The sequence below is a fragment of the Myotis davidii genome, unplaced genomic scaffold (genome assembly GCF_000327345.1).
Source record: "Myotis davidii unplaced genomic scaffold, ASM32734v1 scaffold242, whole genome shotgun sequence".
NCBI classification, from domain to species: domain Eukaryota; kingdom Metazoa; phylum Chordata; class Mammalia; order Chiroptera; family Vespertilionidae; genus Myotis; species Myotis davidii.
In genome coordinates, this window is record NW_006295821.1 from 2,149,943 (window position 1) to 2,165,063 (window position 15,121).

A 15,121-nucleotide genomic window follows, 5' to 3' on the forward strand; every position below is an offset into this window, starting at 1 on the left:
TTTTTAAATGGGAAAGTCCTCTTCTGTTGTAACTTTTTCATAGTTATTCAGTGTACACTCTATTCCTTGTTGTCGTGGCATCAGCTTACACAGAGGCTTCCTATGAGAGATGACATAGAACTTGCATTTGAATCAGAGCCTTGTTGTTGCAGCATATTTGCTGTGATTGAGATGAAATACTAATATTTAAATTTTTACTGTCCAGGGAAAGCCTGGGAAAGATGGTGAAAAAGGAGAAAAGGGGAGTCCAGTAAGTATTTCTCTGTGGTTTTTAAAAGGAAGCTGTTGGCCTTCACTAGCTGACGATTGTTGTTGCCTCTCCTGTTTCCTTTAGGGGTTTCCCGGCCCCCCAGGGTTCCCAGGACAACCAGGACAACCAGGCTTTAAGGTAAATAGGGGCTCTCAGAAGCAGACGGCGAGGAGGGAGGGAGCGCGTTCCTAGGACACCTGAGGACATGCCTCCCTTTTACCAGCACTTCCTCTCATTACTCACCCAGCCGGGGAGCGTGCAGGCAGGTCCACCTCTAGGATTTCCATTTATTCTTTTTTAAAAATATATTTTATTGATTTTTTTTTTCAGAGAGGAAGGGAGAGGGAGAGGGATAACGAGTTAGAAACATCTATGAGAGAGAAACATTGATTCAGCTGCCTCTTGCACGCCCCCTACTGGGGATGTGCCCACAATCCAGGTACATGCCCTTGACCGGAATTGAACCTGGGGCCCTTGAGTCCTCAGGCCAATGCTCTATCCGCTGAGCCAAACCAGCTAGGGAGCTAGGGCTATACATTTATTCTTTTATTGTCCATGCCTTTTACTTGGTATTTAGGCCCCTTCTACATTTTTATGATTACAACTTATTTTTGTTCACTGGTCTGATCATTTCCCTGTTATAAATTCCTAAAAATAATGTTTGGGGTCAATGTTTAGACTCTTTTGGAAGCTTTTGCCATGTGCCCCCAAATTGCCCCCAGAAAGGCACCTCTATCAGTTTGGGGCCCTTTCATTTGGCAACTGCTGGTTATCAAACTTTAAAAAATATTTGTTATTCTGATAGACAGAAAAAACTCATTGCTTTATTGTTTTCTTTTAATCACGAGACTAGGTAATACACATTTCTACTAAAATAGAAATATAGTTGACACTTTAACAATATGGATTTGAAATGCATGCGTGTACTTACAAGTAGATTTTTCCCCCCAATAAGTACATACAGAACTATAAGTACACACAGAACTGTAAATGTATTTTCTCTTCCTTATGATTTTCTTAATAACACTTTCTTTTCTCTAGCTTACTTTATTGTAAGAATAAAACATATAGTACATATAACATACAAAATATGTGATAATCCCCTGTTCATGTCATTGATAAGGTTCAACAGTAGGCTATTAGTAGGTAAGTTTTCGGGGAGTCAAAAGTTATACATGGATTTTTGACTGTGTGTGGGGTTCATTGCCCTTAACCCCTGCATTAGTCAAGGGCCAGCTGTAATTTGGAAATGTTTATCTCTAACAATGAATGATAAACTAGGGAAAGGACCTCAAGGTTTGCTTATCAAAGCCAGAGACAAAGGGAGAAATTCTATACAAAGGCTTTAATTTTTTGAGAAAGTACAATCTTGTAGAATTTAAAAGGTAAATATGTTTGGGATATATTAGCTAAGATATTTTTTAAGTTTCACAAATACTTCTAAAATTCTTCTCATATTTATGAAAAACCAAAACAGCCAATTTGATTTAATTCATTAGTTTAAAAGGAAAAAAAGTACATTCATGGGATAATGGCATATCTTAAAACTTTAAAAAGTATTACGATGTTTATATAAGAACAATGTATAAAATTAATTTTGGGTTTTTTTCATCTAATATGGATTAAATTAAGCCTCAAAGTGACCAGAATTTATCCACTTAATGTTTTTAAATAATGTTGGATTTTAAGGGGAAAGAAAAAACCATAAGTATCCTTTATTACGATTTCCAATGCAAATTTGGACATTCTTACACCTAAAGACCTCAAATAAAATGATTTCTTTAAGAAAAATATACTAAGAAATCAGAATCTTTCATATCGTTTTATTTCATTTGTTTTCATTTTATTGTAAACCACTGTGTACAAATTCAGCTTACAAATGAGTACACAATTTCACTGCTCTAAGCAAAACAGTTTTCATTTTTGCAAACAACATTTTACTTCTGGTCCATATGCATAGTTATACATATTTATAATCACTGTATGTAACTTTTTTTTTTAAAAAAAAAGTACATTCTTCATGTTTTGCTGATTGTAAAGTTCTTCAGGTAAAGTTCTCTGAGGGAGCGTACAGTCAACAGAACAAAAACCGCGAGCTTGTTTGTCATGTGACTAATTGGCTTCCCATTAGTGTCTCCTAGAAACTTTTATCCTCATATGTCACCCTTATGCAAAGCAAAATGAAATGTATTTGCTTTTGTTACAGTTATTACAGAGCACTTTAAGCTAATCGGGATGGGAGGTATTGAGAGGAAAATATTTCTTGCAAAGTTTAATTGCTTTCTGAAAGATCACTACTCTTTCTAGTTAAAAAATGCTGAAGCTATTTTTTTTTTCTTTTGTAGGGAGACAAAGGTGAAGCAGGTCCTCCAGGCCCACCTGGAATTGTGAGTAAGAGTCATGTTTGCTGGGCTGGAGAGCCTTTGAGATGAAGAAAGGAAAGGAGTTGAGGCCAAGCAGTTGCTCAGGCCACAGGCTCTGCAGCATTCCTAGACCGACATTTTTATGGAAAGGGGCTGCGTACAATCTGAACAAATAATTTTATATTTTTTATGGTGTGGAGTTTGGGTCTTACTTTTTATTAAATTTTCATCATTTTTGCATGTGGGTAAGAATAGTAGCCACATACTCTGAAACTTTTTTTTTTTTTAAATATATTTTATTGATTTTTTACAGAGAGGAAGGGAGAGAGATAGCGAGTTAGAAACATCGATGAGAGAGAAACATCGATCAGCTGCCTCCTGCACATCTCCTACTGGGGATGTGCCCGCAACCCAGGTACATGCCCTTGACCGGAATCGAACCCGGGACCTTTCAGTCCGCAGGCCGATGCTCTATCCACTGAGCCAAACCGGTTTCGGCTACTCTGAAACTTTTTTGATTGAAATGGTCCATTGAGGAAAACATTATCAAAAGGGACAGATCATCCACAATTTGACTGCTCTCAGCAAAACAGTTTTCACGTTTGTAAATAACATTTTACTCCTTGTCCATATGCATAGTTATACATACTTATAATCACTGTATGTAACTTTTTTTTTTAAAAAAAATAAAGTACATTCTTCATGTTTTCAAGTGATCTTCAAGTGATCATTTTCAATATTTTGTCAGTCTTTTGCTATAATTATTTTAACCACTTTGCCCCAAAACTTTTTTATTTTTTAAAAATACACTTTTATTGATTTCAGAGAGAAGGAAGAGGGAGAGAAAGGAAAGAGAGGAGAGATAGAAACATCAATGATGAGAGAGAATCATTGATCAATTGCCACCTGCATGCCCGCACTGGGGATCGAGCCTGCAACCCAGGCATGTGCCCTGACCAGGAATCGAATCAGGAATCGAATCAACTGGTTCATCAGTTGATGCTCACCCACTGAGCTACACAAGCTGGGAATCCCCAAAGCTTTTTTAAAATGATGAAAATGTTACCATTCTCTTTTCTGCCATTGCACCGTGTTGATGAATGGTTGTAAAAACCATTGTGTGCGAGACTGAGTGTATGGGGGCGATGGGTGGTGGTGGTGAGTCATTTCTCCTTAAGCTACATTTCCAGGCATAGGATCATGGGCTTAACTTCTCAAGCTTTCTTAATTCTTTTAATTCTCCATATATACTTATGACTCCATTTTCCATATTTGTGATCCCGCAAATGTTTTTAGCTTAACCTCATCAGCAGATTTTAATAATATCCAGTAATTTAATTGCAACAAAGGAATTATATTTTAAGACTAATAATGAAGTAATTTGACTTAGTCATTTTCTTTGAATTTTAGTAATTTAGAATTGAGTAAGTTCATTCCTTTTTTAACGAGGCAAAAGTGCATTCTTTTTGCATTCCATCCTTAGGGCCTTAAGAAGGTCCCCACTTTGGACCATTTAATAAAAAAGAAAGGAGAAAACTCTTCCAGTAAAAAAGTTGGAGTGTTCTGTTGCAAACAGTTAGAGGAAATGTAAGGGTGTCCTGCTAGCACTCTTTAAAGGAGACTACTCACGTTATGGCTTATACGGACATTTAGAAATTCCAAACCTAAACCTTGGAATTAATATTTTTCTAACATTACCTCATTGGTAAAGCTCCTGCCTGGTGGATTCTCTGCAGGAGGACATTATGGAATATTTATTTTGTATGTTTTGGCTCCCCCTGCCCCATGACTGCTTCTCTTTCGCATTTCATGCAATGACAGGACAAGCATTAGCTTCTTCATCTATAGCACCAGCCCCTTCCAGGCCCCGTGGTAATCTCGTGTTCTGTAATTCAGGTGATCGGCACAGGACCCTTGGGAGAAAAAGGCGAGAGGGGCTTCCCAGGGCCTCCGGGGTTGAGAGGAGAGCCAGGGCCCAAAGGTAAGTTGCTCTCCGTTGTCTTTCTCTCTCTTGCTCAGCATTATTCTCCTCCTCCCCCTGTCTCTCTCATCCTCTCTTCCTCTTTCTTCCATTTTCAACCTGCACTCATTTGCACCTTGAAAACATCTGCATCCCTCGCAGGACCGCGTGGTGACCGAGTCTCACTCGAGCTCATGTTTCATTGTCACACTGTCCATCCGGGGGCCCCTCTCCTGGCATCTCTGTAGCTTCAGGGGCACCGCATTTCCATGCGTTCAGGCTCCCTGTTTCCCTTGGCAGTGGGTACTCCTGGGCACAGAGATATAAACCATCAATCACGAGTGCACCAGTCTCAGCCTGTCCAACTCTTTCTCTTTTTAGGTTTCCCAGGACAACAAGGCCTGCCAGGCCCCCCAGGTGAGCACCTTGGACTGATTTTTAAAGAATACTGTCAATCTTCTCTGTGGTTACATTCTGAACGTTTTATCATGTACATTAGATATTTGCATAAAATGTTTAACAGTTCTGTAGCATCATTTTCTAGTTATGAAAACAAGATGTGTTCATGGGAAAGGTGTTCATTTTGTAAGGGACAGGTTACAGGGGTGGGCAAACTTTTTGACTCGAGGGCCACAATGGGTTCTTAACCTGGACCGGAGGGCCGGAACAGAAGCATGGATGGAGTGTTTGTGTGAACTAATATAAATTCAAAGTAAACATCATTACATAAAAGGGTACGGTCTTTTCTTTTTTTAGTTTTATTCATTTCAAACGGGCCGGATCTGGCCCGCGGGCCGTAGTTTGCCCACGGCTGGGTTAGCATGTAGCTAGAAAAGTATTTAACCGGTGGGACTGTTCATGTCTCTTGTTGAGTCACACCTACTCTACCTGACTCTGATCTTTTCCTTGAAGTTAATGTGTAGGAAGCATTTGACTGTCAGCATTTACATGGTGAGAAGCCTGCCAGATGATTCAGTTTTAATTGTTTCAGCAGTTCCCCTTTTAGTGAGGGTCACTGGTCATTTTTCCTTCAACAGTTAAGAAAATTAGTTTGTGCGCTTGACATTCAACTTGTGATTATTTAGGTGAGGTTTTGTTCTGGTTTCAGGCATCCCGATACCTGGGCAGATTGGTGCTCCCGGCTTCCCTGGTGAAAGAGGAGAAAAAGGTGACAAAGGATATCCAGGGGCGTCTTTGCCAGGACCAAGTGGAAGAGATGGACTCCCGGGCCCTCCTGGGCGCCCCGGACCTCCTGGACCGCCAGCCTACATAGGTAAGCTCCCTCTGGGACCATTTCACGTGGTGTCCCTTTGAGGACAGGCTGCAGGGCAGGGCTGGCCCAGGTCTTTGAGAAGCTCCTGAGTTCACATGCAGTACAGAAGGCAGGTGTGTCCGGTGATGGATGAATTCTTGGCGGCCCACTTACGTGTCTTTGCAAAATTAGCCTGGCTACAGAAAAGAATGGTAAAAATAAAACCATAAAACTGGTTTAAAGGAATAAGAAATATATTAACTAGATCTGAGTCTCCTGGAGTCTGAAGCTGAAAAGTGAACCAGTTGAGTTGTGCAGTTTGTACTGAAAAAAAAATGTATTCTAGCTTACCTAGAGTCACATAAATGATGCTCAGAATTGAATAGGAACTATCAGTTAGAGACATTTTTCCACGGACAGTCTGCAACTTTAAATAATTATTGCTTTGCTGAAAGTTTGCTTAGGAAAAGTAAGAAGTGGCTCAAGTCTTCCCTGTGATGTCACAGATGTATGATGATGGGGAAACCACTTCACTTTTTTGAGCCCCCATTTCTTAATCTGTATAATAAGGATGATGGTGTGTTCTTGGCAAGATAACAATGAAATAAAATATAAGACAGGGCTAACGAGACATGTTTTAGAATTGTGAAATAGACGTTTCAGAAGTGATGGTGTGCGATGCTGAGGAGGTGGATGGATGCTGTGTGTGCTGGTCCTGTTTGTGAGCAAACTAAAGCTGGATTTCTAATACTTACCAATTAGCCCCCAGACAGTTTGGTTATTTAGGAGAGATCGAATTACAGAGTGTGGAAATACCTAGCTTCAGTTAGGTAGGGATGATCCTATAACTTTAAAAATCCATTTCAGATGGACAAGTGGAATGCCAGCCTGGACCAATCGGTGATCCGGGTCCTCCTGGAATTCCAGGGCAACCAGGATTGTTGGGTGAAGTTGGAGAGAAAGGTAAGAGATTACTTTTTTTTTTTTAAATGATGATTGTGCAAGGGCCTATAATATACTAGTATGTCTGCAAACTCACTGGCTTAGGTGGACGTGGATGTAGTCTGCCTTTATTTGAACTCCCCGCAAAGTCCATTCTAGGATGTGCCTCCCTACAACTCTGCTGGGATTTTCCTGTTGTTGGATTTGAGAGGCAGCTCTCATCTGGGAGACAATGAAGAGTCAGGGCCCTGATGTCAGAGTTGCTGCCTTCTCCATGGCTGGCAGGTGAACCTCTCAGACTGATGTCTTACTGTGACCTTTCAGTTCAAAGTTTGAGAGTTCCCTTCTGAAAGGAGGCACATGTTTCAAGCCAAATCACAAATGCATACTTGGGATGCTCACCACCCATCTAAGCCATAATCAGTGTGAGCAAATATCATGGACCAGCTGTCTCTACCCAGTGCTCTCAATTTTATCTTTATTCTTCCCAAGTTTTTGCTATAACACTAACCCAGGACACATCATAATCCCTTCACCATCTTGGAAACAGAGTGGATGTCACCGCACCGACAGTCCTATCTTAGAGTTTAATAAACAAGGGATATTCCAATATGTGTATCCCTCTCAGTACCCAAGTGTAGAACAAATAAGAGGTTGCTCCCCAAACCGACCCCATTGTGTACCATTTCTGGCTTTAGGTTGCTAAGAATTTTTACTCTTCAAAAGTCTAAAACACAAATGCTTCATGGAGAACAGTTTCAGCTAAATCTTAGAATTTTGACAGCCATGCAAGTTACAGAACCTTAGATGGAAGTGATCTCAGAAGTCATTGGAGCTGGGGTGGGGATTCCCCCAGTCACTGGTGTGTCCGGTGATGGATGGATTCTTTACGGCCCTCTTAGGTATCTTTGCAAAATTAGCCTTGCTAAAGAAAGGAATAGTAAAAATAAAACCATAAAACTGGTTTAAAGGAATAAGAAATATGCTAACCAGCTCTCAGTCTCCTGGCATAGAAAGCTGAAAAGTGAACCAGTTGAGTTGTGCAGTTTGTACTGAAAATAAAATGTAATCTAGCTTATCTAGAGTTATTTGTCGTTCAACGAATCGCTCTAGTTACCAGGAAGGGAGCCCTTTCTGAGGTGGGCTGCTACATTTTATGACAGAGCCAATGGTCAGACGGTGCTCTGTACTGTGATTTTGTTTATCCGTCTCTGGAATCCTAAGAGTAGCCTCTTTCTTCCATGTCTTCATGCTCCTGCTCAAGAACCATCAGCCCACCCAGACTGCGGTGCTAGTGCCTCTCCCTGTCCACTCCTGGACTCACAGCACACTTCCATGGAACCCAGGGTGCCCAGAACGTAGCTGAGATGTTAGCAGACTTGCACTTCGTGTCTGTCCCATGGCTGGGCTGCTGTTCTGCCCCTGGGAAGAACTCAGAACGAAGCAGTGCACCGTGCCCAGAGCCCAGGGACGTGAGGCTGCCTGCATTGGTCCTTTTCTGTCCCTGACTGTGGGGCCTGCTGGAGAGGAGTGTGCACTAGCCATCCCTGGGGCTGGGAGCGCCCATCCAGGCGAGGGCACAAGGGTGATGCGGACCAGCCTCTCTGACTTCCAAACATGGGCGTCTCCACATGCACTCTGCTCTGCATTAAACCTGATTTGTGCCTAGAAACCCAGACATTTTAAGGTTTAGGATACCCTAAGACCTTTGAGCTTAGTTTGAAAGTCAGGACCTAAGAAGTTAAAATTTCCAAAGAAAGGCATTCCCTTCCATTTTTTTGTCCTGCCATCTCTCTATTTTCCCATCTCAATGTCAGGTCAGTTATTTGTCTTGCTTTGGGGGCTTCTTCTCAGTGATCATCTGTCAGCTTGTTACCTGGGTTTAAGTCCAGGAGCGATATGTACAGTTCACCAACAAATACTAAAAAATAATGGGAAGTTATAGAGTGGGAGACAAAATTGTAGCAGTCAAAACTTCAGGCCGATGGGCAAAATTGAGTTCTGGATCACTTTTTAGTGATTTTTTTGAAAGTGGTTACCCGTGATGTGTGCCCAGTGACAGGGACACACAGCAGGTTAGCAGAGGCGTCTGGAGCAGGGGTGAGGTAATTGAGAAAGCACACATTTGGATGCGTCACTATTAAAATGACGGCCTTCTTTGCCTTTTATTCTGTCACCACACTGCAGGGACTTCTGTTCACGCATTACATAAAAGTACCCTGTGTTTCCTTTTTTAGGTCAAAAAGGAGAGGGTTGCCTTGTCTGTGACACAACAGGACTTCGTGGACCCCCCGGGCCACAGGGGCCCCCAGGAGATAGAGGTAAGACCCCCAAATGTGAAAGGGACCAGGTCAGAATTTGCTTCAATGGGCTGGAACCTTCACAGGGAGACGTATCTTAACTCCACAAGAGACCTGATTTTCTGCAGTCAGAACTAAAGCATAATAATGAGACTGTTATGCTCAACTTCCGGGATGTGTCCACTTTGTTGAAAATTATCAAGATGTCCTATAAATTCACTGTCATTAAAATGTCCTGATAAAAGGATAGCAACATATGGCTTACTCAGCTCTGCAAATTTCGTTATCTCAAAAGAAATTAACTGAATGTTGTTATGGGAAGTGATCTGGGGCGGGGTGATTCAGAGCCATCCCACTTCACTGTTACCTTTATGCATTTGGGGTCACTTTTCCCTTTCTGAGCTCATCTTGAGCATTTTCATTATTACTTTCTTTTTTTAAAAAAATACATATTTTTATTGATTTCAGAGAGAAAGGTAGAGGGAGAGAGAGTTAGAAACATCAGTGATGAGAGAGAATCATTGATTGGCTGCCTCCTACTTGCTCCATACTGGGGATCAAGCTCACAACCCAGGCATGTGCCCTGACCAGGAATCGAACCATGACCTCCTGGTTCATAGGTTGACCCTCAACCACTGAGCCACCATGGCCTGGCTCATTATTACTTTTTGAGGTTCTTAAAACATCATTCATTTTGTGTAAAGACCTTTGTACCTTGAATCTTTTATTTTTGTTCTTTTAAGTCTCAAAAAAATTTAAAAAGCTTTTGAGTAATTAGAGAGTATCTCATCAATAATGTGCTGTAATTTTTTCTCTGTCTTTTATGAAAGGTTTCCCGGGGCAGCCAGGGGCCAAGGGCGAGAAAGGTCTACCTGGCAGGGACGGTCTGGAAGGATTGCCTGTGAGTATGCCTGTCTGAGTTCATGTCCATATTAGAAGGTGCATATTTTTACACTTGCAATACGTGTCTGTCGTATTTGGGAGCTGGTAAAAGTATCTCTTGGTCCAGCAGTCTAGAATTACTCCCTGTGTTCCTATTCACTCATTCCCCTGAGAATGAGCAGGACTGTTGGAATCCAGAACCAGCATCTCAACTGCCCTTCTTCTCACCTGGTCAGAATTCAATTGCCATGTACCTGTGTCCAGGTGCAGCCGAGTGCTGGTGTGTCCCTTTCCCGCAGGGTCTCTGGGAATTCTTGAAACAAATGATGCCACCAAGGGTTACCTCTTAGCAGTGACATTGTTGAGTTGAATTGTCCTTCTGCACAATTATTGCTTATCATTCTAAATAATCTACAAACTTATGTTCATGGATAAGTTTAGCACCAATAGTTTCTAGGGAGAGAAGGAGGGAAACTGGCCTGTGTACTTCTAGGGATTTGAAATATTTTTTATTCTTCTTCTAACAGATACATATTTTGAAAATTCCTAACACCGAACTCTATTTTAAAGATGCTTTTTTATATCTAAAATGAAATACCTCAATCATATGGATGTGAAACCTTTCAGTTAATCAAAATAACAGCTTCTTAGCTCTTCTAGTTTGTTTTAAAAGAAGCCATTGAAAAGAATAGTAATAATCTTAACTATTGAAGGACATTATTTTATTTCATATAATCAGCTTAATGTCTAAAGCTTTTGAACCTTAGGAGATTGTTCTCTTCATATTTTCTTGGTTCTTATAAGTTCTGTAAGCATTAACTAGTTCCTACAAATTACGTTCATTCCCATTTTCCCTTTCCTTTTGTCATAAATTGAACCTCAAGTCTTTAGCATTATTCTTTTTTGTTGTAGCACTTTAACATTCATCTTTAAGAAAAAATATTACAGGATGCTTCTATAAAGGCGGGTCAGGGTAAAAAGGAGTTGAAATGGGAATGGAACAGCTGGGATTTAGCAATAGTTTTCTCCTTTTGAAGTTGGATCTTGAGATCCTGCTTTCCAGAGCTTCCCTGGGCCTGGGGAGATAAGTTAGAAGTTGCAATTGTTGAAAATATTTCTAAATCCATTAGAAGCTCCCATCGCTGGGAAGCCCTGGCTGTGGTGGCGATCAAAGGCGGAAAAACTTTGAAGGCAGCAGTAAAGGATGCTTTTAACCTCTGGACGTAGTCTTTATCTACTTGGCCTTTCTGGAATTCTTCCTGCCTCCACTGTGCCCGAAACCTAGTCCAGACATCCATTTCTCCAGCCTCAAATCTAATAAAGAGGGATAAAGGGGAAGGAGATGAGAGAGAAGGATGGTTGAGTAGAAGTCATGATAAAGAAGAAAGTAAAGAAAACGTACCACAAAGATTTTAATCCTATGCCTTCCCCATCAGGAGCTGCTTTCTGTAGATGGGGAAAAATGCCTAAAAATTGTTTTATGGGTAAATAATTTAATTTAGAAGAGAGTAATTTTCCTTTTATTTGAGGCTGTATGGTTTAACTAGCTCAAAAGTGTGGTTCTTATGTTAAATTTGGCTGGGGGCTAAAAGAGGTACTCAGGAACCCATGGAGTATACCGGGGTGTAGATTAAAATCAGAAAGTGATGAAGTGCTCAGAGTTTCCATTTAATGTAGATGGCACTTCGGTGACATGTTATTTTAAAAGCTGAGTGTTTGATTTTGGGGAAGAAGGACAGATCACAAGAGTCTGGCTCCTGACAGATGTGGAAGCCCACGCTGCAGGGGCAGGCTCTGGTTGCTGGGAGTGAGTAATTGAAATGAACTCCTCCTGGCTTCCCCACAGTGGCACCACTTTTTAGAAGCAGACCACACAGCCATCGGATCTTCTCGTATTTGTGCAGCCAGTGCTAAATTTTCAAGGCGCTACTTGATTTCCTCCATATTTATCTTAAGGGATGTGGATCAAAAGACCTTTGAATTGCTTAGGATTAAGAAGTTCTGAGGCAAAGTAACCCCATGAGATAGCCTAGGGTCATAGATGTTCCTTTTCAAAAAAATCCAGATTCCTCCCTTGAATGATAGTGAACAAGGTCATCTTTATTTTAAAAAAATATATTTTCTCACCCTTTGCTCACAGTATTAGAAAACTATATTTCTGAATAATCACTGTAAAATAACATAATGATGCTTCTGGATTGAGAAAAATATACATTGGTAGTAATTTCTTACATTGGTATTTATTTTTTATTGGTGGATGTTACCAGTTCAACATATACTTTCCCCAATATTTCCTTAGTAGCAGACATTAAGGACACAAAGATAGAAAGCCTTGGTCCTGCTCTCAAAGCCCCGAAAGACTAGTATAAAGACAGATGTGCAAGCAAAAGTTCCTAATAAACAAAGCAAGTTTTTCAATGAGAACCATGCATTACACCATGGCGATACGGGAAAAAGCAGCTCTACCTATTCAGGAAAGGTTTCACAGAGGACTCTAGCTTTAGCTGAGGTTTAAGGATGCGTAGGAGCTAATATTAACCCAAGGGAAAAAGCTACAAAATACCACAATACCTTGCAACTAGATAATGAAATTTCCTTGACCCTCTGCTAACCTTTCTAGTAGGTGGCTGGTAGAGATAAAGAGTTCCCATTCTTGGGACAAGAGCAGATAGGTTGAGCATCTTCTACCTTTGCCAAGTACATCTGAATGAAGTATCCTCTGTTATAAGGGGCACGTCGAGCTCAGGGCCAGTTCCAACCAGCTCTGTCTGTCCAGGAGAACTTTCTACCATGATAGAGATGTCTATGCCTGGGCTGTTCAGTTTGGTAGCCACTCATCAGTGGTGGCTATTGAGTCTGTGAAGTGTAGCTAGTGTGACTAAGGAGCTGAAGTTTTAATGTTATTTAATTTAAATGTTTAACTAGTATTGGACAGTGCAGACTTGTTGCTGACTCTCCAGGCTTCTGGGAGCACACTGGATGGTGTTGGTTGTGCATCTAAGAAGGTACAACTGCCATCTTTGGTGTTGAAAGAGCAGCTGCTCATTCCTTAGCTGGCTTGTTTCAGCTCGGAGGAAGCAATATGGGCAGGAAAATGATTCAGCCCTATTTAGGTTAGTCCCAAATTTACCACTTGTTTGACCTGAGCAGGCCTCGGAACCTCTGCCAGCCTCATCTCTACATTTGTGTAGAGATAGCTTTTATGAGATAATATCTGATTCTTCAGTGCTCATGTGGTGTGGGGATAAAGTACAACCAGAAATAAGACTTTCTGGCTGTTATCTTGAGTATTAGCTCCCTCATCTGCTAAAAGGTGCTTTGAATATTTTTCCTGCAGAGTTGGGATAAGAATCAGAGAATACACACACACACACACACACACACACACACACATCAATGATTGGGACACATGGTATGCACTTAATAAATGGTAGCCACTTCTTAAATCTAAATATTGTATGCATTTTGGTATGTCTTTTGTCTTCCAATTCTTTCCTTTGAGACATATATATATATTACACATAGACACGCATATGTGTGATTCACAGATATCGAAGAACTGCTTGAGAGGGAGTTTATAAAAAAGAATTCAAGTTAAATGAATTGTGACAAGTTTTAAATTCTGCCAAGTCAGCAGGGAGGCTAAAGAGATTTCTCTCCCAGGCCTAAGAGAACAAGCTAGGGAGACAATTATTTGCAACCTTGGCTATTTTCCATGTGAACCCCAACTCTCAGAGTGGCTGGTGGAGAAACCCTCTACGGGTGTGGGCATACCTTGCAGATTTAACTTTCCAGGAACTGAAAAATGTTCTGTTTGTCTCCTGGGAAAGTCAATTCTGTTGCACTCCCTTCCCAGAGTTTCCTGTCTTCCCAGTGCCCTGGAAACCTCTTCTCCAGAATTTGGAGTGTAAGCTTAAACCTGGACAATTTCAACAGTGACTAGAGTTAGAGAAAACATGGCTCTTCCCAGCCCTCATTGATTCTTAACCACCATCTCCACCTAGAAGCCATTTCTCCAGTTCCTGGGCCCAGGACCTTACACATTCATTGCCCTCCAACAGTTGCTAAAATGTTCTTGTGAATGTTTAACAGTTGTAAGGGGCAAGAAAGCTACCTAAGAACCATTCCACGAGCTGGGTACCCAGTGCCACACCATTATTCCCCCACTTGTATTCCAGTCTCTGTTCAGAATCCCTAAAAGGAATATTTGAAGTGTTTACAAGAAGTGAGGTCAGATCAGGGCTTTGTCATAGCTATTGGATGGCTTCTAGTAAATGAATGAGGAAATCTAAACACGTCACCATTTTCAAGGAGGTTGCTTCTTGATTTCGTATGAACTGTGTAACCAGCCATGCTTGTGTGTTCCATGGATGAATGTCTCCAGGGGTGTCATAAAGCTTTGTCCTTGTAGGGCCCTCAAGGTTCACCAGGGCTGATGGGCCAGCCAGGAGCCAAGGGAGAGCCTGGTGAGATTTACTTCGACATGCGACTCAAAGGTGACAAAGGAGACCCAGGTTTCCCAGGACAACCCGGCATGCCAGGCAGATCAGGGTCTCCTGGAAGAGATGGACATCCAGGTCTGCCCGGCCCCAAAGGCTCCCCGGTATGTTTTATTTCCAGACTCTGAACATGCACTGTACAAATGGCCATACAAATAATGAGAATAATTTGTATCATATTTACATATTCTTACTTAAATGCTAATTGTCATAAGTGAACTTGTTTCATGGTTCATGGGAAAACTCGCCTGTAAACCTATGCTGATGGTGTTGATGATGTTGACTTGATAATGAGATAATAATGGATCATTGTCTTCTGATGTATTGGGGGGAACTGAAAAGATTTTCTCATGTCAGAAGGGTGGTGAAGTTTCAAGTGAATGGTGTTCAGGTCATCTTTTATAAGAAGATTCCAGATATAAATGCCTCACTCTTTGAAGTGTCTCCTTATGTAGGATAAGGGAGGGAGGATGATTACTCAACTTAGAGAAAAGAATGCTGGTTTCATTTATTAACAACAAGTTGATCTTTGTAGAAGGGTTACAGTAAATAAACAGCTTAAGCCAGTTAAACCCTGGTACTTATTTACTACTGAGTGTGTAAAAATGTGACATGGACAGGAGTGTTGGTATGTCTTCTAATAAGATTTCTTTTTCTCGTTTCATCTTAGGGT

At 41.1% G+C, this 15,121-nt stretch overlaps 1 protein-coding gene across 1 annotated transcript in view; it reads left to right on the forward strand.

Moving 5' to 3' along the window:
• Positions 1–15,121, forward strand: part of COL4A1 (collagen type IV alpha 1) — an 81,045-nt gene that overhangs the window by 34,056 nt on the left and 31,868 nt on the right. The window contains exons 16-26 of the mRNA XM_006770707.1: positions 206–250; positions 335–388; positions 2,596–2,637; positions 4,510–4,594; positions 4,955–4,990; positions 5,682–5,846; positions 6,693–6,788; positions 9,005–9,088; positions 9,898–9,968; positions 14,361–14,552; positions 14,984–14,993. Of these exons, the coding sequence (XP_006770770.1) occupies positions 206–250; positions 335–388; positions 2,596–2,637; positions 4,510–4,594; positions 4,955–4,990; positions 5,682–5,846; positions 6,693–6,788; positions 9,005–9,088; positions 9,898–9,968; positions 14,361–14,552; positions 14,984–14,993 (880 nt within the window). The remainder of the gene's footprint in view (positions 1–205; positions 251–334; positions 389–2,595; positions 2,638–4,509; positions 4,595–4,954; positions 4,991–5,681; positions 5,847–6,692; positions 6,789–9,004; positions 9,089–9,897; positions 9,969–14,360; positions 14,553–14,983; positions 14,994–15,121) is intronic.